The 27,492-nt window shown below is 58.6% G+C and overlaps 1 protein-coding gene across 1 annotated transcript; it reads right to left on the reverse strand.

Moving 5' to 3' along the window:
- Nucleotides 1-6,983: 6,983 nt before the first annotated feature.
- CACNG7 (calcium voltage-gated channel auxiliary subunit gamma 7) lies at nt 6,984-24,264 on the reverse strand. Its single transcript, XM_062177714.1, has 5 exons — nt 24,069-24,264; nt 23,226-23,312; nt 22,269-22,409; nt 7,399-7,544; nt 6,984-7,241 (listed from the first exon to the last, which is right to left on the reverse strand). The coding sequence occupies exons 1-5, from the start codon at nt 24,262-24,264 to the stop codon at nt 6,984-6,986; spliced, it is 828 nt and encodes a 275-aa protein (XP_062033698.1).
- Between the last annotated feature and the right edge of the window lie 3,228 nt (nt 24,265-27,492).

Below are 27,492 nucleotides of genomic sequence, written 5' to 3' on the forward strand. Positions count from 1 at the left end.
CTGAAGTGGAAATATCCCAGCCGGGGAGTCAGGCGGCCTGTCTCAGCTCCTGCTTCCTCTGCCTCCCCCAGGGGCCCCGAGCCAGGCGCTGGAGCCGCCTCCGTCTCCTCCTCTGGGAAAGGGGGGCAGGGGTGCGGCTGGTGACCCCTGGGCTGGGGCTGGGATTCAAACTCACACAGCCACAGGACCCTGCCGGAGCTCTGGGGACATCAGCAAAGCTTCTGAAATTGCTTCCAAAATGTTGCCATGACTTTGTTTTTTATTTGAAGGAGTTACAGGGGGTGGGGAGGTAGAGGAAGATTTTCTATCCACTGGTTCATTCCCTACGTGGCCGCAACATCCCCAGCTGGACGTTTGAAGCCAGGAGCTTCCTCCAGGTCCTCCACGCAGGTGCAGGGGGCCAAGGACTTGGGCCATCTTCCACTGCTTTCCCAGGCCATAGCAGAGAGCTGGATCGGAAGTGGAGCAGCCAGGACTCGAACCGGTGCCCATATGGGATGCTGGTGTTGTGTGTGGTGGCTTTACCCGCTGTGTCACAAAGCGAGCCCACTGGGCTGATGCTTACAGGGGCCCCGAAACCCCTACGCCACTTATAAATTGATTTAGCCCATTGTGTTCACTAAAATAAGAGCAAAAATGGAAACAGAGGCATGGGAGAGTGCCCCATGCATGGCCAGCGCCCAGAGCTGGCTTCCCCAGCTGCGCCCTCCGCGCCTCTTCCCCAAGCGATGCTGTGCTAAGTCACCCCCAGGCGAGAGCCACCAGCCGGGAAGGGGCCACAGAAGCAGGCGTCACCTCTGGGAATACTTGGGACAGAGAGCAGCAGGGAGAGGAACGGGAATGTCACTTTCTCCGCTTGCACTGAACCTTTCGGGAGGGTGAGGGGAACAGAGGGAAAAAGAGCAAATGGGAAAAACAGAACTCTAAACCACGGAGCGGGTGTTGGGCGTAGCGGTTAAGACCCTGCACCCACGTCAGAGGGCCTGGGCCCAGGTCCCAGCGAATGCTACCCTGGGAGGCAGCAGGTGACGGCTCAAGTGCCTGAGCCCTGCCTTCTACGGAGGAGAGCTGGTGGGAGCTCCTGGCTTTAGCCTGGCTGGGGCCTGGCTGTCGTGGGTGTGGGGAGTGAACCAGGGGACGGACGATCTCTGTCTGACAGCTGCTCTGCCTTTATAAACAAATTCATTTACAAACTGTCATAGATAGTAAATGTAAAAAAATGAGTCTGCTGTTACATACCTCTGTTCAATGGGCCACTTCATGGCTGTTAGAAAAATGAGGCGAGGGCTGGCGCTGTGGCGTAGTAGGCTAGGCCTCCACCTGCGGTGCCAGCATCCCATATGGGCGCCAGTTCAAGTCCTGGCTGCTCTACTTCCGATCCATCCTCCTGCTTATGACACGGGAAGGCAGTGGAAGATGGCCCAAGTCCTTGGGCCCCTGCATCTGCATGGGAGACTTGGAAGAAGCTCCTGGCTCCTGGCTTTGGATCAGCCCAGCTCCGGCCATTGCAGCCATTTGGGGAGTGAACCAGCAGATGGAAGACCTCTCTGTCTCTCCATCTCTCTGTAACTCTGCCTCTCAAATAAATAAATCTTAAAAAAAAAAAAAAGGAGTGAGCAAGGAATGCCAAGTTGAGTCACAGCTGCCCTGCTTTGCGTCCTGGGACAGGTGGACAAAGTCCTTGGGCCCTGCACCCACGTGGGAGACCCGGATGGAGCTCCAGGCTCCTGGCTTCAGCTTGGCCCAGCCCTGGCCGCTGCAGGTATTTGGGGAGCGAACTAGAGGATGGAAGACAGCTCACTTGCTCGCTCTCTCTCTCTCCCTGTATCTCTGCCTTTCAAATAAATGCATACATCTTAAAATAATAAGGCAAAGCCCTGCACCTGCTGTGCTGCCCCTGGCATGTGGAACTGAAGGGCCAGCTCTGGGGCAGCTGTTCGGCACCTCAGCAGTTAAGTCACCGCCATGGCAGTGAGCATCACTGCAGGGCCTGGGTTGGAGCCCTAATCCCACTCCAGACTCCAGCCTGCTGCTAACACACGCCCTGGGAGGCAGCTGGCGAGGGCTCAAGGTGTGGAGCCCCTGCACCCGTGTGTGAGAGCCAGACGGGTTCTGGGCTCCTGGCTTCTGTCTGGGCCAGCCCTAGTTCTTGCGAGCATCTGGGGAGTGAACCAGCAGATGGAAGATTTCTCTCTGAACACAGAATAGTGGTTCCTGGAGGCTGGGAAGACTGGGAGTGCTGGGTACTGGGTACCAAAGCAGAGTTAGGCAGGAGTGAGTCCCGACCCTGCACAGCACAGGGGTGACTGCAGTCCCGGCGATGCGCTGCGTACCGAGGACCTGGCAGGCTCCAAACTCAAAGGAGAGGAACCGGAAGCACTGAGTGCCTGATCTGCTTGGCTCACGCTCTCTGTGTGTTTTTAAAAAGACTGATTGCTCACTTATTCAAAAGGCAGAGTTAGAGAGAGAGAGAGAGAGAGAGAGAGAGAGATCTTCCATCCACTGGTTCACTCCCCAAGTGTCCACAGAGCTGGGGTTGGGCCAGACCAAAGCCAGAAGCCAGGAGCTCCATCCGGGTCTCCCACAAGGGTGCAAGGGCCCAAGCACTTGGGCCATCTTCTGCTGCTTTCCCAGGCTATTTGCAGGGAGCTGGACTGGAAGCAGAGCTGCTGGGTCTTGAACCCGGCCTGCTGCTGAGCCTGCCATGCTTGGTGGCTTGGCTGTGCACCCCTGAGGACAGGAGGCCCCCACCTGTTTATCGGCCACTGCACCTCCCGTACCTAATGTAATGTGACCGTGCTCTCCATTGGCCATTCCCAAAGCGTGGTCCAGGACCACACACAGTGCACAAGGTCAGGATCATTTTTAACACAGTACCAGGATATTACTCCCCTTTCACACTCACTTCCTGGTGAGTCTGGCGGCTTCGTGAGGAGTGGAAACAGTCGAGTGAAGGCATGAGCTGCTGAGACCCCGGGCTTCTCCTGGAAGTCAAACCTGTGCAGATGTTCAAAGGGTACCTGAAGACTTTGTGGAGGGGCCGGCATTGTTGCCAGTGAGTTAAGCCGCCACTTGCAATGCCATATCCTACACGAGCCCTGGTTCAAGTCTCGGCTGCTCCACTTCTGGTCTGGTTTCCTGCTAATGGCCTGAGTGTTTGGGTCCCTGCCACATTCCTATGAAGGAAACCTGGATGGAGTTCCTGGCCGAGTCCTCCCATTGCAGCCATTTGGGAAGATCTCTCTCTCTCTCTCTCTCTCTCCCTCTCCCTCTCCCTCTCCCTCTCTCCTTCTCTCCCTCTCTCCATCACAGGTAGTAGCTTAACCCAATACACCATAATGCCAGCCCCAATAAGCTTATTTTGAAAGTTAAAAATATTTGATTAATAATTGTATATTTTCATGAGTATAGTGCGATATTTCAACACATATATAGGGGCCAGCGTTGTGGAGTAGGTTAAGTTGTCGACGGCAATGCCAGCATCCCATATAGATGCCAGTTTGACCCACTTCTGCTCTAGCTCCCTGCTAATGTGCCTGGGAAAGCAGAAGAGAATGGCCCACATGGGAGACCTTGATGGAGTTCCTGGCTACTGGTTTTGGCCTGGCCCCGCCCTGGCCATTGTGACCATTTGAGGATTGAACCAGTGGATGGAAGATTTTCTCTCCCCACCTCTCTCTATGTAACTCTGCTTTTCAAATAAACACATCTAAAAAACATCAGCACAAAATTGAATATGCATAGAGTATTCTTCAAATTATACATTAAAGCCGGTAACTCTTCGGGAGAGTGGAACGGATTTCTGAATGCCAGGACGTGCCAACTTTTCACAGCGCTTCTTAAAAACTACAACTAATCTTTAGCTATAGAATTCCATTCCATTTTCAAAATGCAGGAAGTGCGACACAGAAAGCCAGCTGAGGTTTTCAAAAGAACATAAACTTGTGGGACGTGCCGTTTAAATTCTGGACAAACTCAGCAAATATCCAGCGCTTGCGCCACCACCACCCATGCTGCTGGCCAGGCAGACAGCACCAATTGATCAGCAAAGCAGACAGCACCAATCGATAGGGACATTCTTTCCCAGGGAGCAGATGTTCAGAATCTTCCTAATACTGTGCTCCCAGAAGCCACAACGAATCAATTAGTCTTGACAAAGAAGCCGAAATATTTGCCATCCCAAATCTCAAGCATGACCTCCAGAAATTCCTGGAATCATCGAAAATGACTCAGATTGTTTCCCTTAGGGAGTTTGATCCTGCTGAATATGAATTCCTTCCTGCCAGTCTACCCCCACCACCCTCCCCATCCCAGAGGGATTTGGAATCCTTCCAAACCATCCCCCTCATTTTTTTTTTTTTAACAGAAAAGGAAACAGAAGCCCTAGAGATTAAAAGGCTTGCTCAAGGTCACAGAATGAGTCAGCAGTAACACATGCAGTTAGGGGAGGTGGCTCTGGCTTGGTCGGACCCGGGCAGGAGTTCTCCGGTGCCTCCTACCAGCTGGCCGATCTCACTCCCGAGCCTTGGGTCCTTCATCTATGAAGTGGGCTGGCTGGGAGGGGCGTTGTTACGGCTGCTGACTGCCTCTCAAGAGGCGACATCCAGGCAGAGCCAGGACAGCACACCAGGAACAAGCCTGTGAAACCACTGGGCTCTCCAGCAACCCTCAGTACAGCTTGGTGGGTGAGACGGCCGGTCCCAGAACCACTCCCGAGCCTCCTTCCCCCACCTGTGGGAACTGGGCCATGACTGCCGCAGGCAGGGCTGCTGGGAGTGTCCGATGAGGTCATGGAGAATGTGTCTGGCTCGTGGTAGGGGTGTGACAAATGGCAGCACAGACAGAGCCAAGAGTTAGGGGAGCCCAGGGCCAGCGCTGTGGCATAGCAGGTAAAGCTGGTGCCTGTGACGCGGCATCTCATGTGGGCACTGGTTTGAGTCCTGGCTGCTCCACTTCCAGTTCAGCCCCCTGTTGATGCTTCTGGGAAAACAGCAGAAGATGGCCCAAGTGCTTGGGCCCCTGCACCCATGTGGGAGACCTGGATGAAGCTCCTGGCTTCAGCCTGGCCCAGCCCTGGCCATTGTGGCCATTTGGGGAGTGAACTAGCAGATGGAAGTCCTCTCTCTCTGCTTCTGCCTCTCTGCAACTATGCCTTTCAAGTAAATATATAAATAAATCTATACAACAAAGAAAGGATTAGGCAAGCCCTGGCGAAGCGCCAGCTCCGGAAGCTGGTGAGCTCAGTGTCATGGTTCTGCCCATCTCCGCTGTGAGACCCTGGGCCAGTCAATTCCACCTCTGGTCTTCTTCAGAGGTCTCTGGTCTTCTGGAAAATGTGTATTACTAAAACCCAATGCATGGGCCCCAGAACTTCTAAGATTTATTTATTTGAAAGGCAGAGTGATGGAGGAGGGAGGCGGGAAAGGGAGAAGTCTTCCACCCACTGCTTCACTCCCCAAACACTCACACCAACCAGGGCTGGGTCAGGAAGAAGCCAGGAACTCCCTCTCCATCTCCCACATGGGAGGCAGGGACCCAAGTACTTGGAGGCACCCACTGCCTCCCAGGCGCAGTAGCAGGGAGCTGCGTGGGAAGCAGAGGAATTGGGATTCGAACACGGGCTGCGGGCATCCCCAGCACGGCTTCACCCACCGGGCAAAATAGCCTGGGCTTTTGCTTGCATCGTTCCAGGTCCCGCAGTACCTGCAGGCGGCGGCCAGTGCAAGCAACGGACAGGATTGGGAAGAGCCACACCGACCAGGGACTACAAATCGAGGTCACTCCGCAGCGTCCCCCATCCCTGGGGGCCAGAGACTCCGTCTGAGCCCCTCCCCCCATCCAATCCGCTTCCTCCGGGCAGGCGCACACGTGTTTGAAATAAAGTTTATTGAAGTTTCTGTCCGTATTTACATATGATACACGGTAAATAACAGAGCCAGGCCCCCCGCCCCACCCCTCCCCCTCCCCGGCGCCACCCCCCAGCCTCGTTAAAAATCGCTGCGTAGACGGGTTAACTGCGCGCTCCCCTCCCCCCTCCCACCTAAGACGCAAACTAAAAGCCCCCGTCCCACCCCTGCCCCCCACCCCCCACCCCGGGGGCCGTCCCGGTTCCGGTTCCGTGTACAGCACTGTGCTCCCTCGCCCCTCCTCCCCTAACGAGGGGGCGGGGGGGGGTGTCTGGGGACCTCCCCCACCCCCGCATCTGTCCAAGGAGGCGTACGGGCCCTTGAGGGAGGCCAGAGGTGGGGGTCTGGGACGGGAAGGAGGAGACTGCCAGAAAATGGAAGACAGAGGTTGGGGGGGCGTCGACCCCCGCTACTGCCCCTCCCTCCCCCGACGGGGCCTCGAGGGGGGAGAGGCGGGCACAGGTGTGGGCAGGGCCGGGGGATTCCCTCCACCTGGGGTCCCGGTCCCGGGGCGTTCGGTGTGCGAGGCAGGATGCACCTGGGGCTTGGGAGGGGAGGGGGACGAGGAGGAAGCCAGAGCCGTCAGACGGAGCCCCCACGAGGCGGCAAAGAGCCCTCCGGCGCGAAAGGATGCCCCCCGCCCCCACGGAGCAGAGGCGGGGGCGGTAAGCGCGGGCCGACCACCCCACGCCTCCCTGGGCTGTGGCCCCGCACTGCTCCGGAGGGCCCGACGGGCCAGCGAGGAGAGAGGCCCGGGCAGAGAGAAGAGGGGCCGGAGCCCACTTACCGGCCCTGCGGCCAGGCTGGCGGGGCGCGCAGAGCACGGGGACGAGGGAGGAGCGGATTGCCTGGGGAGGCGGGGCCCCAGGGGAAAGGGGGCGGGCAGTGAGGGGGTGGAGCCATTTGGAAGTGAAAGGGCCCAATGGAAAGAGGTGATCGGCGAGGGGCGGGGGCCTTTGGGATAAGGGCGGAGACGGGGCGGGGCCTACAGACGGCACCGCTCCCCCCCCCCCCCCCCGTGCACGGGGAGGGCGTGGAGGCAGCGAGGAGGGGACGGGGGCGGCGGGGCGCGCGGGCTCAGCAGGGCGAGGTGGAGATGTGCAGATGGTCGGGGTACTTGATGGCCGGAGGGTAGTTCTGCGTCATCTGGATGGACACGTCGCTGGAGATGTCCGAGGGGCTGCGGCCGCGGCGCCACGCCTCGGGCTGCAGAAACTGGCCCGAGTAGTCGGAGCAGTCGCTGAGGCGCGGGCGGTAGAAGGCCGGGTGCGGGCGGTACATCTCCTCCTCCGCGTAGCGCTTGGTGAACAGGTACACGGACATCACGCCGGCCCCCTGCGGCGAGGCCTGGTCAGCGCGGGGGCGCCCGTCCGGGGTCCCGCAGCCCTGTCCTCCCTCGGGAGACCCTCGGCCGCGCCCCCTCACAACCCGGGCCTCCCCTTCCTTCTGCGCCCGTCCACGTTCGAAACCCGGTACTGGGCACCCACAGCACCTCCTTGAGCAGGAAGGAGGACGCGGCGAAGGCGAAGGACCAGCCGTAGCGATAGTGAAAGTACTGCTCCGAGCTGCTGGGCCTGTTCATGACTTCGTCGTTGATGCTGGAGATGTAGAGAACCAAGCCCACCACCAGGGAGAGGCCTGGAGGGGAGCAGAGGAGGCGCCCTCGGCATCAGAAGCGGGGGCCCAGCCCACCCCAGCCGGCGCCCTCCCCTCCTCGGGGCTCCAGCCCTTCTGCGCAGGGTCTTGGTTGGGTGCAGGGAGCTCACCAGACCCGCCTGGGGCAGAGGGGAGGCCCAGGGAGCCGAGGGCACACCACTCCCCGCAGAGGGACCCAAGCGGCGAAGGTTTCGAGGGCCGGCGTTGGGCTGGTCCCCGCGCAGCCCACGGTGGGAGGCAGCCACGAGAAAGGAGGCCGGAGAAGGGGATGGGGCATGGCCCAGGCCATCGTGAGCCTGGGATGAGCAGGGCACAGGGCACTAGGCAGTCACGGGAGGCTTGGGGCAGAGGGCGCCCAGGGCCAGGCCAGGGTGCTGGCAGGTCCACTGGGGGCTGGGTGGAGGGGCGCCACTGGGGTTGTGCGTGATAACAGCCAGGACTCGCATGGGTCGGGTCTGTGTTGTGTGCATCAGCCCGTTCTAGCCTCATGGCCACCCACTCCCAGCCAGGACTGGGGACTGCGCAGGGGGCGGAGACTGTAAGAGGGAAGGCTCACCTCCTCCAGGTGAGACTCCCCTAGGGAGGGACTTCTGGGGCTATGAAGCCCCTGCCTTAAAACAGCCCAAGCAGGGGCCGGCGCTGGCACAGCGGGTTAACGCAGGCAGCCTACACGCACGCCGGGGCCAGTCCCGGCTGCTCCGCTTCTGATCCAGCTCCCTGCTGGTGCGCCTGGGAAGGCAGCAGCCCAAGTGCTTGGGTCTCTGCCACCCATGGGGGACACCCGGATGGAGCTCCAGGCTCCTGGCTTCTGCCTAGACCAGCCCTGGCTGTTGTTGGGAACCAACAAATAGATTTCTTTCTTTCTTTTCTCTCTCCCTCTCCTTTCTAAATAAAATAAATCCTAAAAAATTAAGCCAACCATTCCTGATCAGCGTGTTCCCACAGAGTCCTACAGTGAACATGCGTGCGCCCACAGCAAACCTGGAATCCTCCTGTCCCACAGCAGAGGTCCACAGGCCTTGGCCCAGGGCAGGGTCCAGCCTGCTGCCCAGCCCAGGGCCGCCTTCAAATAGTTACACGAAGGGAAACAAGCAAAGTTACAAAGAATGGAGCTGTGTAGCACCTGCGAAGTACAGGAATTTCATTTGGCGATTCCTCCCTGAGTTGAAGGGAGGACTCCGGTGTGACCCAGCAGTGCCATGCCCGGGCAAACACTCGGGAGCACTGGACACAGAGCTCGCCCCAGTGTTTGCAGCAGCATCGGCCCAGATGCCCGTCAGCTGATGACAGGATAAACCACCCACGGTCTACATAGCTGACCAGAAGAAGGACGGCGTTTGGACAAATATCTATTAGCTGATGTTAAAAAAAAAAAAAGTATTGACCTTTGAGATGACGGTGTCTACGTGGCTGGACTGCGTCCCGTTTCTCCTGGTCCTTGTGCTTAGCCCACCGACTTCCTCCCTCTTCCTTCCACCCATCAAGGTCACTTCTGCCTCACTGCCTTTGTGCTTGGAATGCTGCCCCCCACCCCTAGCTTTCCCAGGGCTACCTCTGTCACTGTATCTAGGTCTCTCCACACTTGTCACCTCTTTGGAGAGGCCTCTATGCTCTGTTTTAAAACGTGTTCCCTCACTGGGAAGAAGAGACGTGCTGATGAGAGCGGTGGCCAGATCTCATTTCTCGGCCGTAAGCTGGAAGGTGGAAGGCTTGCAGCACGCATGTGGGGCGGCCCGGCTGCCCTCCTGTCCCAAGTTCCCCTAGCAACCCCACTCCCAGGGATCTATCCTGAAGGCGTCCCTCCATCGACACAAAGTTGCAGATGCACTGGTAACAGATTGCAGCACCATTTGGAGTTTGGAAGACACTGGCAGCAACTGAAATGCCGTTACACAGGGGACTGGTGGGACAAGCGGCGACATGTGCACCGGAGAGCGGCCCCCTACCAACGTGGAACAGGGAGGAGGAAGGGCTCGGAACTGGCCGGAAGATCACAGATGGGTCCAGGCTGTGTCGCAAAGAAAAGGAAAGATGGAGTGCAGAAGCGTCCCCGGCCGGCCAGGGAGGGAGCTGAGGACACACACGTGCACCTGCTTGTTTCTGCAGAGAGAGGCGGAAGGAAAACAAACAAGGGGCGGGGGAAGGGAAGAGGAAGGGCCTGGGGGGAGCAGCCCAGCGCGTGTCTGCGTGGTCCTGCCCTCTGCAATGATGCCGATATCGTACAGATGTAAAGGGCCACCTGGGAGGATCAGAGGGGCACTCACGTCACATCACGGAATGGCACGAAACTGAGGAGAACAGGCAGGCACAGTGCGGTGGGGCGGGGCCGGCACCGGACTGCAGGTCTCAGGCTGAGACCCAAACGGCTTGGTGCTTGCTCGGAAAGGGTGTGCCTGGGCGTGGTCCGGGGTACAGCACGCTTGAGCAAGTGTGTGTGTGTGTGTGTGCGCCTTGTGCAGCCATCCGCAAGAAGGAATACACACAAAGGAAAGCGCTGTGGTGTGCGGCTTCCTGACCAAGTCCTGTTATTGGAAGAGTAGGATCTTCCGAGCGTTGCGTCCTGAAGGACTCGGAGCAGGGACTCCTGGCCACGCAGCTCTGGGTCTCTGACAGCCTGTGCCAAAAGCGGCGAGAGCTCCGAGGCCTGGGGCAGGGGCCACTCCCAGGTAAGCAAGTGCCCAAAAAGCGACAGAGGTGACTCGGGAAGAGGCCCGGGAGCCAGGTTCCCGACTGTCACACTGAGGGCAGCGTCAGCATCCGAGTGACTTGCACAACACAGTACGTTTAAATATGTGTCTGTCGAGGAGTCCACACTGGTATGTCTAAAGTTAACAAAGAACTAGGAGGGGCAGCTGCGCAGCACGGGGTAAGCCTCCTCCTGCAGTGCCGGCATCCCACATGGACACTGGTTTGGGTGCCAGCTGCTCCACTACCCATCCAGCTCCCTGCTAATGGCCTGGGAAAGCAGTGGAGGACGGTCTGGGTCCTTGGGCTCCTGCCACCCATGTGGGAGACCCAGAGGAAGCTCCCGACTCCTGGCTTTGGCCGGGTCCAGCCCTGGCTGCTGCAGCCATTTGGGGAGAAAACCAGTAGATGAAGGATCTCTCTGTGTGTGTGTCTCCTCTCGCTAACTCTGACTTTCCGGTAAATAAAATAAAATTTGAACATGGGAGAAAGGGGGCCATTTTTCCGTAGCAGGCCGATGGGCGGCGTGCAGGCAGAGAGCTGGAGATTGGCAGCGCTCGGAGTGACAGCAGGTTCTGGCAGCGAACACCAGGGCATGGGAGATCGCTGATGACAGAACGCCTATTAATCACAAAGAGACAAAAAGCTGCCTGTGCTGTTAGGGGGCCTGGCAGGGGCCACCTTTGCCAAACCACGGGGGCTGACCTCACCAATAACAGGCAGCAGGCGGCCAGGCGGCCACTGCCTCACCAACTCGGTGCCCGGCAGAGGACGCGTAACCCAGGCCACTGGGGCGGACAAACGGCCGGCCGCACCCCGGACTCCAGGAGCCCAGGGACCCCGGAAAGCCTGAGAGGAGGGCTCTGTGCCCAGAAGAGACTGTGCGGGCCGGGGAGCCCTCCTGGGGGAATGGCTGCACGCACCCCGGGGGTCCCCAGAGCACCCCCTCCCAGGCCTCCGCCAACTTCTCAGCTTCCTAAAGAGACGTGGGAGATGGAGGAAAAAGCGAAGGCAGGCTCGCCAGGAAAGAGACGCCAGCGAGCGCCCTCCTGCAGGGGACACAAGAGTTCCAGGATCCCTACGCAGGCCTCCTCCGGCCTTCCTCTTGCTCCACTCCCAGAACGGCCCCCAGATCAAAGGCAAACAAGCCGGCCTCCCCACTGGCGACACTGCACAGAAAGCCGAGCCGCTGAACTGCAGGAGAAGTGAGAAAAGGAAGCCGCCACAGTCGGAGCCCAGGGGCAGCCTGACACGGAGCGGAACGCGGAGCCGGAGGCTGGGCGGAGGCAGTAGAGGGGGAGGAATACATTGGCTCAGCAACGTATTCCTCGTGGGGTTTTCTTCTAGCCTAACTGTGAAGCAGTGAGCTCCCTGTATACAACTCCTTTTAAAGAAAGAATGAGCAAAGAAAGGAGGGAGGGAGGGAGAGAGGAAGGGAGGAAAGGGGGGGGAGGGAAGGAGGGAGGGAGGGGACCGGACAAGCCAGCATCAGCATGACACCTCAAAGCCAGAGCCCCGGTTAGGTCCTGAGTCGGGAAAAACATGACGACAGAAGACAAGGTTGGCACCACTGGCAACCTGCGGGCATTGCGTCAACTGTCGATTCCCAGAGAACGCCCTGTTCCTAGAGACGCTTGCCAAACTATTCAAGTGGTCCCGCCAACACCTAAGTTATCTATGTGAGTGTATACGTAGGCATGCAGACACTAATGTACACGTGTGTAGATAGCACGTATCCAAGGGTATGGACACTAATGTACACGTGTGTAGATAGCACGTATCCAAGGGTATGGACACTAATGTACACGTGTGTAGACAGCACGTATCCAAGGGTATGGACACTAATGTACACGTGTGTAGACAGCACGTATCCAAGGGCATGGACACTAATGTACACGTGTGTAGATAGCGCGTATCCAAGGGCATGGACACTAATGTACACGTGTGTAGATAGCGCGTATCCAAGGGCATGGACACTAATGTACACGTGTGTAGATAGCACGTATCCAAGGGTATGGACACTAATGTACACGTATGTAGATAGCATGTATCCAAGGATTTTCCAAAACTGCAGGAAAGTGGAATGGAGGGGCCAGCAGTGTAGCGCAGTGGGTTAAAACCCTGGCCTGAAGCGCTGGCATCCCATGTGGGTGCTAGTACTAATCCCGGCTGCTCCTCTTCTGATCCAGCTCTCTGCTATGGCCTGGGAAAGCAGTAGAAGATGGCCAAGTCCCTGGGCCCCTGCACCCACTTGGGAGATCCGAAAGAAGCTCCTGGCTTCAGATTGGCACAGTTCCAGCTGTTGTGGCCAATTGGGGAGTGAAACAGTGGATAGAAGACCTCTCTCTCTCTCTGTCTCTACCTCTCTCTGTAACTCTGTCTTTCAAATAAATAAAATCAATCTTTAAAAAAAAAAAAAAAAAAGAGGGGCCAGTGCCGTGGCTCACTTGGTTAATCCTCTGCCTGCAGTGCCAGCATCCCATATAGGCGCCGGGTTCTAGTCCCACTTGCCCCTCTTCCAGTCCAGCTCTTTGCTGTGACCCGGGAAGGCAGTGGAGGATGGCCTAAGTGCTTGGGACCCTGCACCTGCGTGGGAGACCAGGAGGAGGCACCTGGCTCCTGGCTTCGGATTGGCGCAGCACCGGCCTTAGTGGCTATTTGGGGAGTGAACCAACGGAAGGAAGACCTTTTTCTCTGTCTCTCTCTCTCACTGTCTATAACTCTACCTGTCAAATAAAAAAAAAAGAAAGTAGAATTGAAAGATAAGTTTATTTTGGTGCAAACATTTTTTGAAATCCAGGTATAGTTTTTTAAAGATGTATTTATTTATTTGAAAGGCAGAGTGGTAGAAAGAGTGAGAGATACAGAGAGAGGTGAGAAAGAAAGGTCTTCTATCTGCCGCCTCATTCCCCAAATGCCTACAACAGCCAGGGTTGGGCCAGGAGCTCCGTCAGGGTCTCCCACGTGGGTGCAGGGGTCCAAGCACTTGGGCCATCCTCTGCTTCTTCCCAGGCGCACTAGCAGGGAGCTGGGTTGGAAATGGGGTCCAAGCCAGCTTACACTGCTGCCTCACACCTTCCTCAAGCACAGTTTTGTCATGAGACACGTTATTCACAAACTTTTAAAACACCTCCTTGTCTGCACACATCTAAAAAAAATTTTCACCAAAATCAACTTATCTGGCCGGCGCCGTGGCTTAACAGGCTAATCCTCTGCCTTGTGGTGCTGGCACACCAGGTTCTAGTCCCGGTCGGGGCGCCGGATTCTATCCCGGTTGCCCCTCTTCCAGGACAGCTCTCTGCTATGGCCCGGGAGTGCAGTGGAGGATGGCCCAAGTGCTTGGGCCCTGCACCCCATGGGAGACCAGGAGAAGCACCTGGCTCCTGGCTTCGGATCAGCGCGATGCGCCGGCCACAGCGGCCATTGGAGGGTGAACCAACGGCAAAAAGGAAGACCTTTCTCTCTGTCTCTCTCTCTCTCACTGTCCACTCTGCCTGTCCAAAAAAAAAAAAAATGCACCAAAATCAACTTATCGTTTGATTCCATTTTCCATGAGCTTTTTGAAGTCAGCCCCGACGTGTAGCTGCACCTTGTACTCTGTGCACGTACCCGGTGCGCGCAAACACAAGAGGACGAGAATGCCCAAGGCAGCAAAATGTGAGACACCCGGTCCAGTCCAGGCCCCAGGAGCATTCGCTGCCGCTTTCTGCCACTTCCCTGGAAGCTTACATTTTTTTCCAAATAAAAACTTGACAGTCAAGTAGGTATTCCAACTCGGGATTTTTTCCAAACTGCCAGACTCTGAAAGTCACTGACTCCTTGCAAAGAGAGATCTCACCAGCAAAGTCTGTGCAGGCCCCCGTGGACAGCCTGACCTAAGCCACTGCCGGAAGGTACAGGAGGACCAAGGCCACGCAGCACCTCTGCCTTCTCCCAACCACGCGAGATCTGCATGCACACCTCACTCCCGTGTCGTGGAACACACACGCAAAGAGCAGCAGGTCGAACGATGCCGTGAGGAAGCTGCCAGACGCTCCTAGCGTGGGGGCGTTCTGCCGGAGCCCGTGACCCGGCTCGACTGAGTCTCCTGACATAAGCAGCACGGCCTGTGAACTGCTCGTGCCGACAGAGGAGAAGGAGCTGGCTCCACCTGCAAGGCCCCAGCGCACACAGTCCACGGCTGAGGCACCTGGGAAGGCAGCAGAGGACGGCCCAAGTGTGTGGGCCCCTGCACCCACAGGGGAGACTGCATGGAGTTCCTGGCTCCTGGCTTCAGCCTGGCCTAGCCCTGGCTGTTGTGAGCTTTGGGGAATGAACCAGTGGATGAGAGATTTCTCTGTGTCTCTTTCTGTAACTCTGCCTTTCAAATAAGCAAAATAAATCTTTTGAAAAAAAAGAAAGAAAGAAAAAGACCAGACCAGAATCCATCCAAGCTTCTTTGATATCTTAGTTTACAGGGAAACACAGGATGGATGAACTTAAATTAAACCACAGCCCACGATGGCAAAACCCCAGAATGTAGGAATTTTAGCCGATTCTCCAAAAGTAAATGGCAAGAAAAAAATAGAAGGACAGGGACTATTTTAGGCTAAAAGATGCTTCAGAGATCTATCAGTGAAACACACATGTGGAACCTGGGTCCTGACGTGCAACAGACAGACTGTAAAAAGGCATTTATGAGGCGAATGGGGAGGCCTGAACACTAACCAGAGATTAGACGATATTAAGCAATTATTGCTATGCGTCTGGGCCTGCGAGTGGCGTTGTGGTTATAGTAAATAGAGGAGTACTGGAGACTCGGAGAGGCCCTGAAATATCTGTGCATGAGATGGGCTGATGCCGAGACTGGCTTTAAAATAAGGCAGAGAAGTGCAAGAAAGGGGGACACAGCAGAAGGGCTAAGAAAAGATTCGCCATATGTCGGGGATTGTTGGAGCTGAGTGAAGGATGCCGGCGATCTCCGTACTCCGTTCTGTCCGTGTTTTTATAGGGAAATATATTTTAAAAGTTGGTGTTGTAAAAAATAAAATTCCTGGGGGAACTAATCTGGATGGAAAGAGACTTAGTAACTCAGTGCCACGTGTGTGCCTCGACTGAGTCCTGGCGCTGCACAGAGAGCTAGAGCAGCGCTCGGGAAACACCTGGCACCGTCTGGAAGTGGATTACATTAAGCGATGGCAGTGTTGTGAGATTTCTAAGTGCCGTAGGCACACAGCAGAATGTCCCTGAAGTGAAACGAGGCATACTAACTCTTTCAAAGACGAAGCATTGTGATGCCCACAACGTCACTACCAACGGGAAAGCAGATACCTGTGAGTGTGGTGTGTGGAAACAGAGAAGAGGGAGGGAGACATGGCAGAGAGAGGGCACCGCAGAGCATGTGAGCACTGGGCAATCTGCATGGGTGAACAGAACGATGGCCCCCTCTCACGGCCCTCTCCTCACCCTGCTTTCTTGGTCACACCTCACAGCACCTGAACGTTAAGTTCACAGGGCACCTGGCACAGGGGTGAAGATGCTGCTTAGGATGGCTGCATCCCAGGCTGGAGTGCCTGGTACAGGGCCCAGCTGTCCCGGCTTTGTTTCCCATCACCTTCCAGCCACTGCACAGCCCAGAGGCTGCAGGCGATGGCCAAGCACACAGACCCCTGCCACTGCACAGCCCAGAGGCTGCAGGCGATGGCCAAGCACACAGACCCCTGCCACTGCACAGCCCAGAGGCTGCAGGCGATGGCCAAGCACACAGACCCCTCCACCTGTGTGGGAGACCTGGATGGAGTCCCCAGCTCCTGGCTTCAACCTGGCTCAGCCCTGGCTGTTGCAGGTGCTTGAGGAGTGAACCAGTGCATGGAAGATCTTTCTCTCTCTCCGTCTTTAAATAAATGAAAAATTAATGGAAATTTCTTTGAAAGTTCATGGAAGGGGCTGGCATTACAGCACAGGAGGCTAACCCATCGCTTGCAACACCAGCATCCCACATCAGAGCACTGGATGGAGTCCCAGATAGCCTGTTTCCAATCCAGCTCCCTGCTAATACACCAATACACCTGGGAAGGCCCAAAGGCATGGGCCCCTGAACCCACGGGGAGACCAAGATGGAGTTCCCGGCTCCTGGTTTCAGCCTAGCTCAGACCTGGCTGCTGTGGCCATTTGGGGAATGAACCAGTGGATGGAGAGCTCTCTGCATCTCTCACTCACTCACTCCCCCTGATTACTTTGCTTTTCAAATAAATAAATATTTTTAAAAGTTCATGGAAAGTGCATATTATGGAAAATACCATGCATGGATTTCAAAAATTTTATAACAACATACACTTATCTTTTAGTGTCATTTTCTATGAACTTTTTTGAAGTTTTCTCATGTCTCAAAACATCATGTTAGACTCAAATAACTAAATGTTGCCTTCACAGAAGAGAGAAGGGAAAGGAAAAAGGTCCAGGCAGAGGGGCTCCGGTGCTGCGCCTACCTCCCTCACCCCATCAGGCTGCTCTCTAGGGCATGCAGACCCCAGCATGCAGCACAGCAGCCAGCACATAAGAAATCCCAGTTGGATGGGAAATAGACTCGCCTCGCTGCAGAAAATTCTAGAATAGCTGTGAGCCACTCTTTGATCCTCCGGAAATCCTACTACCCCTCTATCACTTCTAAAACTAACGTCTCCTTGCTCTGAACATCATGGGGCTTTCCAGCTCTAACCACCCACAATTTTGACAGAGTGCCCTTAAAATCCTACAGGGTGGAGAGCCATCCCAGATAGGTCTTGGAAGATGGAGGAAGCCAGAAACCACACTCACTCATGTCCTATGTCAAATGCAGAGGAGGGGGCACAGCTGGCAAAGCTGCGGCTTGGAACACCTGCATCCCACACCAGAGTGCCCGGCTTGAGCCTGACCACTCCAGCTTCCTGCTACTGCATCTGAGAGGCAGCAGGGGACAGCTCAACTCGGGTTCCCACCACCCATCTGGTAGACCCGGATGGAGTTCCTGGACACTTGCTTGGGGCATGCATTTGGGAAGCTCTTTTTCTTCCTCTCAAATAAACAAACTTAAAAAAGAAACCACTTGTCTTGATTCCTCACTCTCACCTCCATGTCTGTTTTACTTCCCAAATCCCTCATAACTCAAAACTCCTGGCACTCGTGTTTCAGATATTGGCTTTTCTGGCCCCCAGGGCAGACGCTATCCCCTCACGGCCCCTGCAGCCACAGCACAGAGCCCTGTCTTCCTGCAGCCGGGTCCCAGGCTCTAGAGGTCTGTGCCCTGCTGACTGCTCCTGCCTCCCTCCCCAGAAGCAGCCAAGACGGGGCTTGCTGAGAAGGGAACACACTTCCACGGAGGAAGAGATCTATTATCTTTTTCAGTAAGTCATTCTCCTTCCTGGCACCTGCTCCTTCCCCCTGCTCCCTGTCTCTGCAATCCAATTCTACTCCCTCTGCACCCCACCAGCCACACTGCTTTGTAATTCTTGGGGCTCTGCAGGCCAGCTGAACAAGACGCACACAGCTTCAGAACAATGGGATTTCAGCACCATGGAGAGCTGCCCTGGAGTCTGCCTTGGCCTCTGAGGCTTCCTGTGCCCTCAGCGCTCACTGTGAACTCTGCCGCCCCACCAGGCACTCTCCTTTCTTCTCTTTAAAAACCACCCCCTTGCCCTGTCAACATCAACTGAGACGTCACCCCCTCCTGGAAGTCCTCCCATCCTCACCACACCACCCTACCAACTGTGTCACATTAATGCTTCGTCCCTTTGCACAGGACAGCAGAGCTGTCACTCATCCTCTACAGACAGTTCAGTGCTGGAGAACAGCTAAGCCACTGCTCAGACGCCCTCACCCTATTCAAGTCCTGGCTCCACTCGTGTCAGCTTCCTGCCACGGTGCACCCTGACCTTGGCAGATGGCCAAGAGCTGGGGCCCCTGTCACCCATGTGGGAGACCCAGATTGAGTCCTGGGCTCCTGACTTCTGCCTGGCCCAGCCTGGCTGCTGCTGGCATCTGGGGGTAGATGGAAGTTCTTTCTCTCTCTCTATGTTCATATGTGTGTCTGCCTTTTGAATAAAATACGTAAATAAAAATTTTTAAAAACATTTTTCAGTGGGCTCGTCATACCAACAACTCCTCCAGAGCCTGAGGGCAGAAGGGAGCACGTGTCTGAAAGACCACTTGTCCTTTGGGCATTTATACTCTTGGAGAAGGAGACAGAAAACAAAGTGGGCTGGCGTTGTGCCCGGCATCCCAGTCAGGTGCAGGTCTTAGCTGTGCTGCTTCTTACCCAGCTCCCTGCTGATGTGCCTGGGAACGCAGCAGATGATGACCCAAGTACTGGGGTCCCTGCACCCACATGGCAGACCCGGATGGAGTTTCTGGGTCCTGGCTTCAGCCTGGCCCAGCCCCTGCTGTGGCCATGTGAGGAGTGAACCTGTGGATGGAAGATCTCTCTCTCTCTTTCTCTCTCTCTCTGTGTGTGTGTGTCTCATGCTCTTTCAAACAAAATAAAAATAAACCTTAAAAAGACAGATGAAAATAGCAATAAGTGCTAGGAAAAAGCATAGAAGACCTGCTGGGCAACAGCAGGTGAACAAGAGAAACCTGAGCCTTGGGAGAGCAGGGAGAGAAACGCGCAGGCAAGAGAGAAGGACGAGGCCTCGGGTGAGGCTGAGTGGGACCCAGTGAGGCCAGTGCAGCGATGCGGGGGTGTCCCTGGGTTGGGAGCGAGGTCACAGCCCAGCTGCAGAAGCCCTTGTGGGCAGCCTGGAGCCCTGCACAGGGGTGCGGCCAGCTCTGACCCGGAGTGGCAGGCTGACTGCACCTGGGCTTTCCCGGAGGGTCAAGGACAGGCTCTGGGATGTCGGGGGTTCTGCGACTGAATGTGTAAGCCGATGCACACATCCTATTGGAGGATCGGGGTGAAAATGGGGCACGCACGGCGGGCCTCCTATTCTGAAAAAAGAAAATCAATGCCGCTCTAGCTTCTCCCCACTCCACCCAGCCGTCATCTGCTTCCATGCAGTCCGCCGCTGGCGTCCCTCCCGGCTGTCCGGTCACAATGTCCTCGCGTCTGCAGCCCAGGCTCAAACCCTCTCCGCTATTGCCCGAACCTCAGCATAAGCCTGCCCCTCTGTTTATCCAGTCTCCTTCCCTCTAGTCCATCCCCCACACAGACCTCTGAGGGATGTGTAAAGACTTACGTATTTATTTGAAAGGTGGAGTGAGAGAGTGAGTGGGTGAGAAACAGAGAGATCTTCCACCTGTTGGTTCACTCCCCCAAATACCCTTAACAGCCAGGGCTGGGCCAGGCTGAAGCCGGGAGCCAGGATCTCCATCCTGATCTCCCACGGGGGAGAATGTGGGACATCACCACTGTGTCCCAGGTGCACTAGCAGGAGCTGGGTTGGAAGCAGGGAGGGGGTGGCTGGGACTTGAACCCAGCACTCCAATACAGGAAGCAGGCATTGGAACAGGCAGCCTAACCTGCTGGCCACGAAGCCTGCCCTGCAGGAGGGATGCTCCACCTCTGATCCAGCTCTGTGCTAATGTACCTGGGGAAGCAGCAGAGGAGGCCCAAGTGCTTGGCCTTCTGCACCCAGGTGTGACTCTCCCTCCCTCAGCTTTCCCAAAACTGGATGCCCCCCCACCAGCGACCGGACCTCCAACGACAACTGCTCTCTCTCCCTCTCTCCCAGGGCCTTGCTTTCCCTACTGGGAAAATGAGGCAGTTGGATCAGACCCTTCTGCTCCAAGGTCTAAGGTTTGCCGACCTTCCTAACTTATGGGGCCAGCTTTGAGGTGCAGCAGGTTGCACGGCCGCCTGTGTCCTGTCCCGGCTGCTCCACCTCTGATCCAGCTCTGTGCTAATGAGCCTGGGAAAGCAGCAGAGGAGGCCTGAGTGCTTGGCCTTCTGCACCCACAGGGGAGACCCGGATGGAGTTCCAGGCTCCTGGCTTCCGCCTGGCCCAGCCCTGGGGAGTGAACCAGTGGATAGAAGATCTCTCTCCCTTTCTTTGCCTTTTAAGTAAATAAAAGAAATTAAAACAACAGCCCCACAAAGGAAGGCGTGGGCTCCCCATGGGCAGGGACGGTGGTGGGATTCGAACCCAGGCCTCTCTAGGTTCACAGCCTGTGCCCCACGAGCTTGAGAGCACACAGTGGATGCCTGGGGGTGCACTGTTGCTATCACATGATCCCGGGAAGGGGTCGGGCGCAGGGGTTCACTCTGTTCCAGACGTCTGCTGTTCCATCATCCTTTCTGACCTCGGCACCCTTTGTCTGCCGTCCAGCCCTGACTGCCCCCAGCCCTCAGCTCGCCCTCGGGCAGTCAGATCCTGACGCGGCTCTGAGCGCAGGCTGGGTTTCGAATGAGAACAGAAGGGGTCCCCCCAAAAAACGCATGGCAGATGCACATCACGAGAGAAGTACGCTTGCGTTTCACTCCCTTGCGGCACAATAAACTTGTCTGAATTCCATTTCCCCAGGCTTCCGGTACTTCCCATGCTGCCCTGGCCCTGCCATGGACCACGTGCGTCGCTGCCACGCACCGCGATCAAAAGGACTTTCCTTACGATGTTTGGGGCAGGTTGAATAAAACCCCCACGCTGCCTACTCCCGCCCCACTTTCTCTCTCTGGGCCACTGCTTTCTGACACTCCACGAGCGTGTCTTATTTTAGCTCAGTGTCTGGCTCCACACGCTGCCATGGGAGTCTGCACGGAGGCTGCACCCTGGTTTCCTTGGAAAAGGTCTCGGCGGGTTAGGGAGAAGGCGTGGGGAGGCTGAGCCTGGAGAAAGCTGGGTGAGGAGCAGGGGGGAGGCGGGAGGGTGTCTGCGCAGCCGACTGAAGAGGGAGCCAGGCGAGGGCAGGCCTCAGGGCAGAACAGCGATGGCACACAGGGCGGGCTTTGCTCATAAAATAGCCGGAGCATCCCAGGGATCCGATTTGAGCTTCATTAAGTTATGGCGAATTAACTGGAATTGAAGAACTGGATCGGTACGAGTTGGGACGGGCCAGGCCGGGTGGATGGAGCTCAGTGCTGGGCTGAAACCTGGAGAAACGCGACGCTCCAGGAAGAATCCGCTCCGCCCAGCGCCGGACGCTCAGCCCTCCGGACCCTGCACAAGCCTGGGCCTCAGTAGCGGCTGCCTCATCCAGGAAGTGCCGACCACAACTCTGCACACTAAGGTTGGACCCCTGCCCCTGGAGTATGGGGGTCAGCTGTTAGGGAGACGTGAACTGATACCTGGGAGTTACTCTGAAATGTGTCCAAGAATCAACAAGGAAGCCACTGGGGATGGCTAGAAATGCAGATGGAAGATAACACCACGTCTCCTGGCTGACTCCAAGCGGCGGCTCTGTGGGTCCCCCACACCATCCTCTGTCTCTTTTAAAACAGGGGCTGGTGCTGCGGCATGGCGGGGCGGGCAGCACCTGCACCGCAGCTTCCCTGACGGTTCCACCCGGCTGCTCCACCTCCCATCCGGCTCTCTGCTGTGGCCTGGAAGAGCAGTGGAGGATGGCCCGGGGGCTGGGGCCCCTGAGCCTGCGTGGGAGACCCGGAAGAGGCTCCTGGCTCCTGGCTTTGGCCTGGCCCAGCCCTGGCCATTGCGGCCATCTGGGGAGTGACCCGGTGGATAGAAGACCTCTCTCTCTGTCTCGCCCTGTCTCTCTGTAACTCTGCCTTTAAAATACATAATAATAATAATAATAATAATAATAATAAAAGATCTTTTAAAAAAATCAAAATTAAAATGCCGCAAAGAGCCAAACTGACAGCCCAAGTATCCAGGGTTCAACACACAGCCCCAGGAGGCCCCGCCCCCTGCCAGTCAGCATCTGGATTGGCGAGGGCTATTAATAGCACTTACGTCACAGGCTGTCCTGAGCGACCCAACAAGAACGCGCGGTGCCCGATGGGTACCCGACAGGCACCCGGCTGCGCACGCAGAGAGGCCGCACACCCCTCCAAGGCCACGCGGCGCGGAGCCCACGGCCCCTCCACCCAGCCCGCTGACCCTGCGCCGGGCTCACCCGAGAGAATGAAGAAGATTCCGGAAACGAAGGCCAGGATGGTTCTCTGAGGGCGGATGTGGCCGATGTTGCTGATGACGAAGGCGGTGAACACGAGGAAGAGGCTGACCATGGGGAAGGGGGTGGCTGTGCGCACCGTCTCTGCGGGAGGGACAGCGACAGGCGGTGAGGAGCGAGGCTCCCATGGCCTCCGCCCCGACCCCACCCCGTGCTGCCTCCACCCACTTCTCCAGGCACGCCCATGGCAGGCCCCGCCCCTTCCGGTTCTCAGCCATCTTCCCAGCAGCCCTCAGGCCTAATCCTGCCCCTCCGCCTGACTCCACCCACTTCTCCGGGCACGCCCACGGCAGGCCCCGCCCCTTCCGGTTCTCAGCCAGCTTCCCAGCCAGCCCTCAGGCCTAATCCTGCCCCTCCGCCTGACTCCACCCACTTCTCCGGGCACGCCCACGGCAGGCCCCGCCCGTTCCGGTTCTCAGCCAGCCCTCAGGCCTAATCCTGCCCCTCCTCCTGACTCCACCCACTTCTCCGGGCACGCCCACGGCAGGCCCCGCCCCTTCCGGTTCTCAGCCATCTTCCCAGCAGCCCTCAGGCCTAATCCTGCCCCTCCGCCTGACTCCACCCACTTCTCCGGGCACGCCCACGGCAGGCCCCGCCCCTTCCGATTCTCAGCCATCTTCCCAGCAGCCCTCAGGCCTAATCCTGCCCCTCCACCTGACTCCACCCACTTCTCCGGGCACGCCCATGCTGCCCCCACCCACTACCAGACCCCGCCCACGGTGCCCCCGCCCCTTCCGGTTCTCTCTGTTGCTCACGGCCTAGTCCTGCCCCTTCTCTTGACCCCACCCATTTCTCTGGGCGTGCCCACAGCAGGCCCCGCCCCACGGTGACCGCGCCCCTTCCGGTTCTTGCTGCCTAGTCCTGCCCCTTCTCCCGCCTAGGCTCCCCGATTCCCCTCACTCAGAATATTCTCCGTGTTTTCCGTCACCAAGTTGATCTCTGGTTCAAGGAAATATTCGGAAGCCACACAGCGACCCTTCTCTCGACCTGGGGGGGACAAACAGGCAGAGTGGACGCCAGGCCTCTGAGCCCCAGGATGGACAGCGAGGGCTGGGGGTCCATGCCACCCCTGGATGGAGGTCAGGGCTGGAACCCCGGAGGGAGCTGTGGACCAGGACTCCCAGGTCCCTAAAGAGCGAAAGACTTGGAGACCAAGCGGGTTAGGCAGCCGCCTGCGTCGCCAGCGTCCCATGTGGGCACTGGTTCGAGTCCCAGCTGCTCCACTTCTGATCCAGCTCCCTGCTAATGCGCCTGGGAAAGCAGCAGCGGAGGCCCAAGTGCTTGGGCCCTGCACCCACGTGGGAGACCCGGATGAGGCTCCTGGCCCCGTTGGCCCTTGTGGCCATCTGGTAAATGAAGCAGTGGATAGAAGGTCTCCCTCCCTCCCTCTCTCTGTAACTCTGCCTTTCAAATAAATAAACACATCTTAAATAAAAAAGAGGGTAAGACCTAGGGGGAGGGGGCAGTGGCTCTTTCCTCCTGCCCCAAAGGCTGGAACTGTCCGGAGGAGCGGTGCTGAACCCAGACGCAGAGTCTAAGGAGCTCTCCAAGGCTGGGGGTGGGAAGATCAGCAACCTGGATTTGTCTGGGCGCCGGGCTCCTAGACCAGAGAAGTGTGTTTCCAGGAGCAGTAACGGGTCAGTTTGTAGATTTCTGGGTCCGAGGAGTGGGACTAGAGACAAGGACTCTTTGGCCCCCCAGGCAGGGCAGGGACAGGTGCTGGACAGTGGGTAAGGGCTGTACCTGCAAAGAAGCAGACTCGCCAGAGCCCGGCGTGCAGCGCCATCTTGACCTCAGTGGTCTGGTTCTGTGGTAGCACCGTCCCCTCCTCCATGTACAGCCAGTAGTCAGTGCTGACCGCGATGCCCACCAGGAGCAGGCCACAGGCACCAAACACGCTGCTCAACAGGGTCAGGGCGCGGCTGCTGCAGTGGCTCATCCTCAGCGGCGGGGGGCGCCCTGCGGGGCCTGCGAGGCCAGAGGCTGTAGTGAAGAGTCCAGGGTCCCAGGCCCATGTGGCTCTCCTGGGCATTGGACCCTGACCAGAGGCACCAGCCCCAAAAGAAACTGTCTGCCGTCTGAGCGGTGTTGATGCATGACCCCAGTCCTGGACTTGGAGCAGACACCTCATGAGTGCGTCTGAAGCTGAACCCCCAAACCCAGGACGAGGTTTCCAACTCCAGCTGTCGGCTCGGCGCCAGAGAGGGAATCTTGACTCCAGCCATCTATCTGCCTGTGCCCAGGTGCCAAATACCACAGCTCTGACCAGGAAGTCCAATTCCATGTTCCCAGCCCCCAAACCTCCAACTTCATGCCCTGACCTGAGGGCTTAGCCTTGGCAATGCCCCCCCCCCCCCAGTCTGAGTCCTCGACCCTGAGCCTGGGCCGGTGACTCAGAAACTGTCACGCATATCAGTGACTTCAGCACCCCAGCCCTGCCCCTGCCCTGATCCCGCTGTGCCCCAGCTGTGAGTTACCAGACTCCAACAAGGGCCCGAAAACAAATCTGGGCCAGGACCCAGATCCCAGGGGAACGGGGTGGGACACTGGGTGCTGAACAGCGCGGCTTGTCCACCCGGTCCTTCCTCCCTGCCCCGACATCTTTCCTTTAGCCCCTGTCTCTGAACTGCGTCCAGCAGTCCCCAAAGTGGGTCACTGACCCAGGATCCCCGATTCCTGACCCGTAACCTCAGAAGCTGGAGCCCAAGCTTACCTGACTTTAAGATACCTTTAAACTCTTGGGCTCTTACCTCGGCCCTGCCGATTTCTGATCCACGAGAGACAAGAACTGGACTCGTGACTTTTGAACTCTGACCCTGGGCCTTGACCTCAATTTGGTGCCCCAGCCTGAGGTCAAGGCTCACGGCCCAGATCCAAGATTCCAGGATCCTGATTCCATCCGCCATGACCTGGAACACGGGGACCCACAGACCAGGAGCCGGGACCTTGACCTAAGGTCAAACGCAAGAGCTGGGAGCCTCCAAACCAGCATTCCATCCAGAGCACCCCAAAGAAACCAGCAGTCCGTCCTCTAAAGTCTAAAAAATCCCAATCGGGAATTCCAAGGCCCCCAGCTCCGGAGAGCCACATGACCCACCAGTTCTCCTGCCGGATCTCCCATGACCTACTTCTGTACCCCACTGGGAACCTGGACCCCCCCCAACGCTGGGGGCCTCTCAGATCACCATCAGCGATTGCAACTAGGGCGTGAGTGTAGAAATCCCGTCTCCACAGCCCTCATTCCCCTCCCCCAGCAGAAACTTTCTGCAAGCCGCACACCAGCCTGGGATGTGGGGAGCTCCCCCAGGGACCCGGTCGGCTCTGAACCCCAAGCATCCTTTCAACCGCCAAGTTGCAGGCCCCCTAACCGCTCCCCGGACAAAGCAACCCATCCAGACGTTGAGACCCCCACCTGCCCGATCCAGACGCGCAGCCCTGGGAGCTCCGCCCCTCAGGAAAGACCCCCACCACTCATCGCGGCGCTCCCGGCGTCTCCCAATCCCCCCACCCGACGCCCGTCCCCTGAAGGAGGCAGGCACAGTTCTGGTCGGTGCTGCCTCCCATCCCCCCGCCAGCTGCCGGCTCGGAGCCCCGTCCTCTCTGCCGGAGTCGAGCCTGCTAAAGCCCGTCGCCCCGGCCGCCTTCTCCAGGTAGCTGACCTCGGCTCCCCGCCCGCCCTCGGACTCGGGATGGGACCCGGCCCGAGCTCGCCCTACACGTCCCATCTGCGGCCGCTCCGCTCTGGCCCGTCCTCCTCTGGGACCCTCCCCGCGCCCGGCGCCTCCTTCTCGCCCTTCCTTATACCGGTCTCTTCTGGATTCAGACACCAGGGTCCCCAAGCCCCCTTCTTAAAACCCCAAGTTCAAACTCCATCTTGGGGGAGACGTGACTCCCCCCGCCCCTGTCCTGCGGAGCCCCTTCCCCAGACTTGCACCCCCGGCCTTCCCGCCCGGGGTCGCCTTCCTCCGGGACCCTGCCCTGCCCTCCCCCGGTGCCGACGGCCTGGGAGTGCGGAGCCCGCGTGCCGGGACCCTGGGACCCGTCCTCCGGCATCGCCAGGCCCCACTGTCCCTCCATCCCCCCATGGCCTCGCGATCTGGGCCTCTTGGCCGCCAAGAGCCCACCCCTGGAGCCCCTCGGGCCCCCTCTCGTCCCAGGCCCCACTCACAGCCACCCCGAGGGGCGTCCCCCTTCCTCCCAGGACCCTCCCCCTCCGCGCTCACCTCGCTCAGGGCTGGGCGGACGCTCCGGGCCACGGGCCCCGCAGCCGCATGACCGGCCCCGCGGCTTCCCCCGGCCGCCGCCGCCGCCGCCGCCACCGGGGTCGCCGGTGCCCGCGCCCCCCCGCCCCCGCCCCGGAGCCCGGCGTACCGGCCCCCTCCCGGCCTCCCACCCCCCCACCCCCCCGCGCCCGCGGCCTCACTCGGCGGACGCAGCCGGGAGCGGGGACCGGCGGTCGCTCATTGGCTGCTGCGGAGGAGGGGAGGGGCGGGGAGGGAGGGGGCTGCGGGGAGGGAGGGCGCCGGGCCCAGAGGGTGGGGGAGGCGGGGGAGGCCCGAGAGGGGCAGGGGCGCCGAGAGGCGAGCGGAGGGAGTCGCGCAGCCCGCGGACCCGGGGGACGCGGCAGGCGGAGGCAGAGACGGGGACAGAGGTGGGGTTACGACCACCCCCACCGCTCAGAGATTCGGGGGCCCCGCAAGTGGAGAGGTCAGAGAGCCGGGCGGACGCTCGGAGGCCTGGGGCTGCCCGACGCCGAGATGCGGAGACCCTGGGCCGGGGGGGAGGGGACAGAGGCCGAGAGAGACAGAGACCCCGAGAAGGGGCGGCAGCAGGGCCAAGCCTGAGGTCCCCCCGGGGAGCGCTGGGGCTCTAGCCAGGCCTGGGGCGGAGCAGGCGGGAGGGGGCGCGTCCCGGGCCGGGCCGGGGTCCCCGGAGCAGCGGGCGGGCGCAGAGCAGAGCCGGGTCCTGCAGCCGCCGCGGAGCCGGGAGCCGGGCCAGCCCCCCACCCCGCCGTGATGTCAGCGGGGCCACTCTTAAAGGGGCAGCCGCCCGCCGAGGGTCGGGGAGGGGGCGGGGTCCTGGGGGCGAAGGACCGGGGGCGAGGGGGGACAGCGGCGGTGATGCGCGGGACGGAGCAGCTTCAGCACCCAGCAGGACGGGGCTGGAG

Source organism: Lepus europaeus, chromosome 19 (genome assembly GCF_033115175.1).
Source record: "Lepus europaeus isolate LE1 chromosome 19, mLepTim1.pri, whole genome shotgun sequence".
NCBI classification, from domain to species: Eukaryota; Metazoa; Chordata; class Mammalia; order Lagomorpha; family Leporidae; genus Lepus; species Lepus europaeus.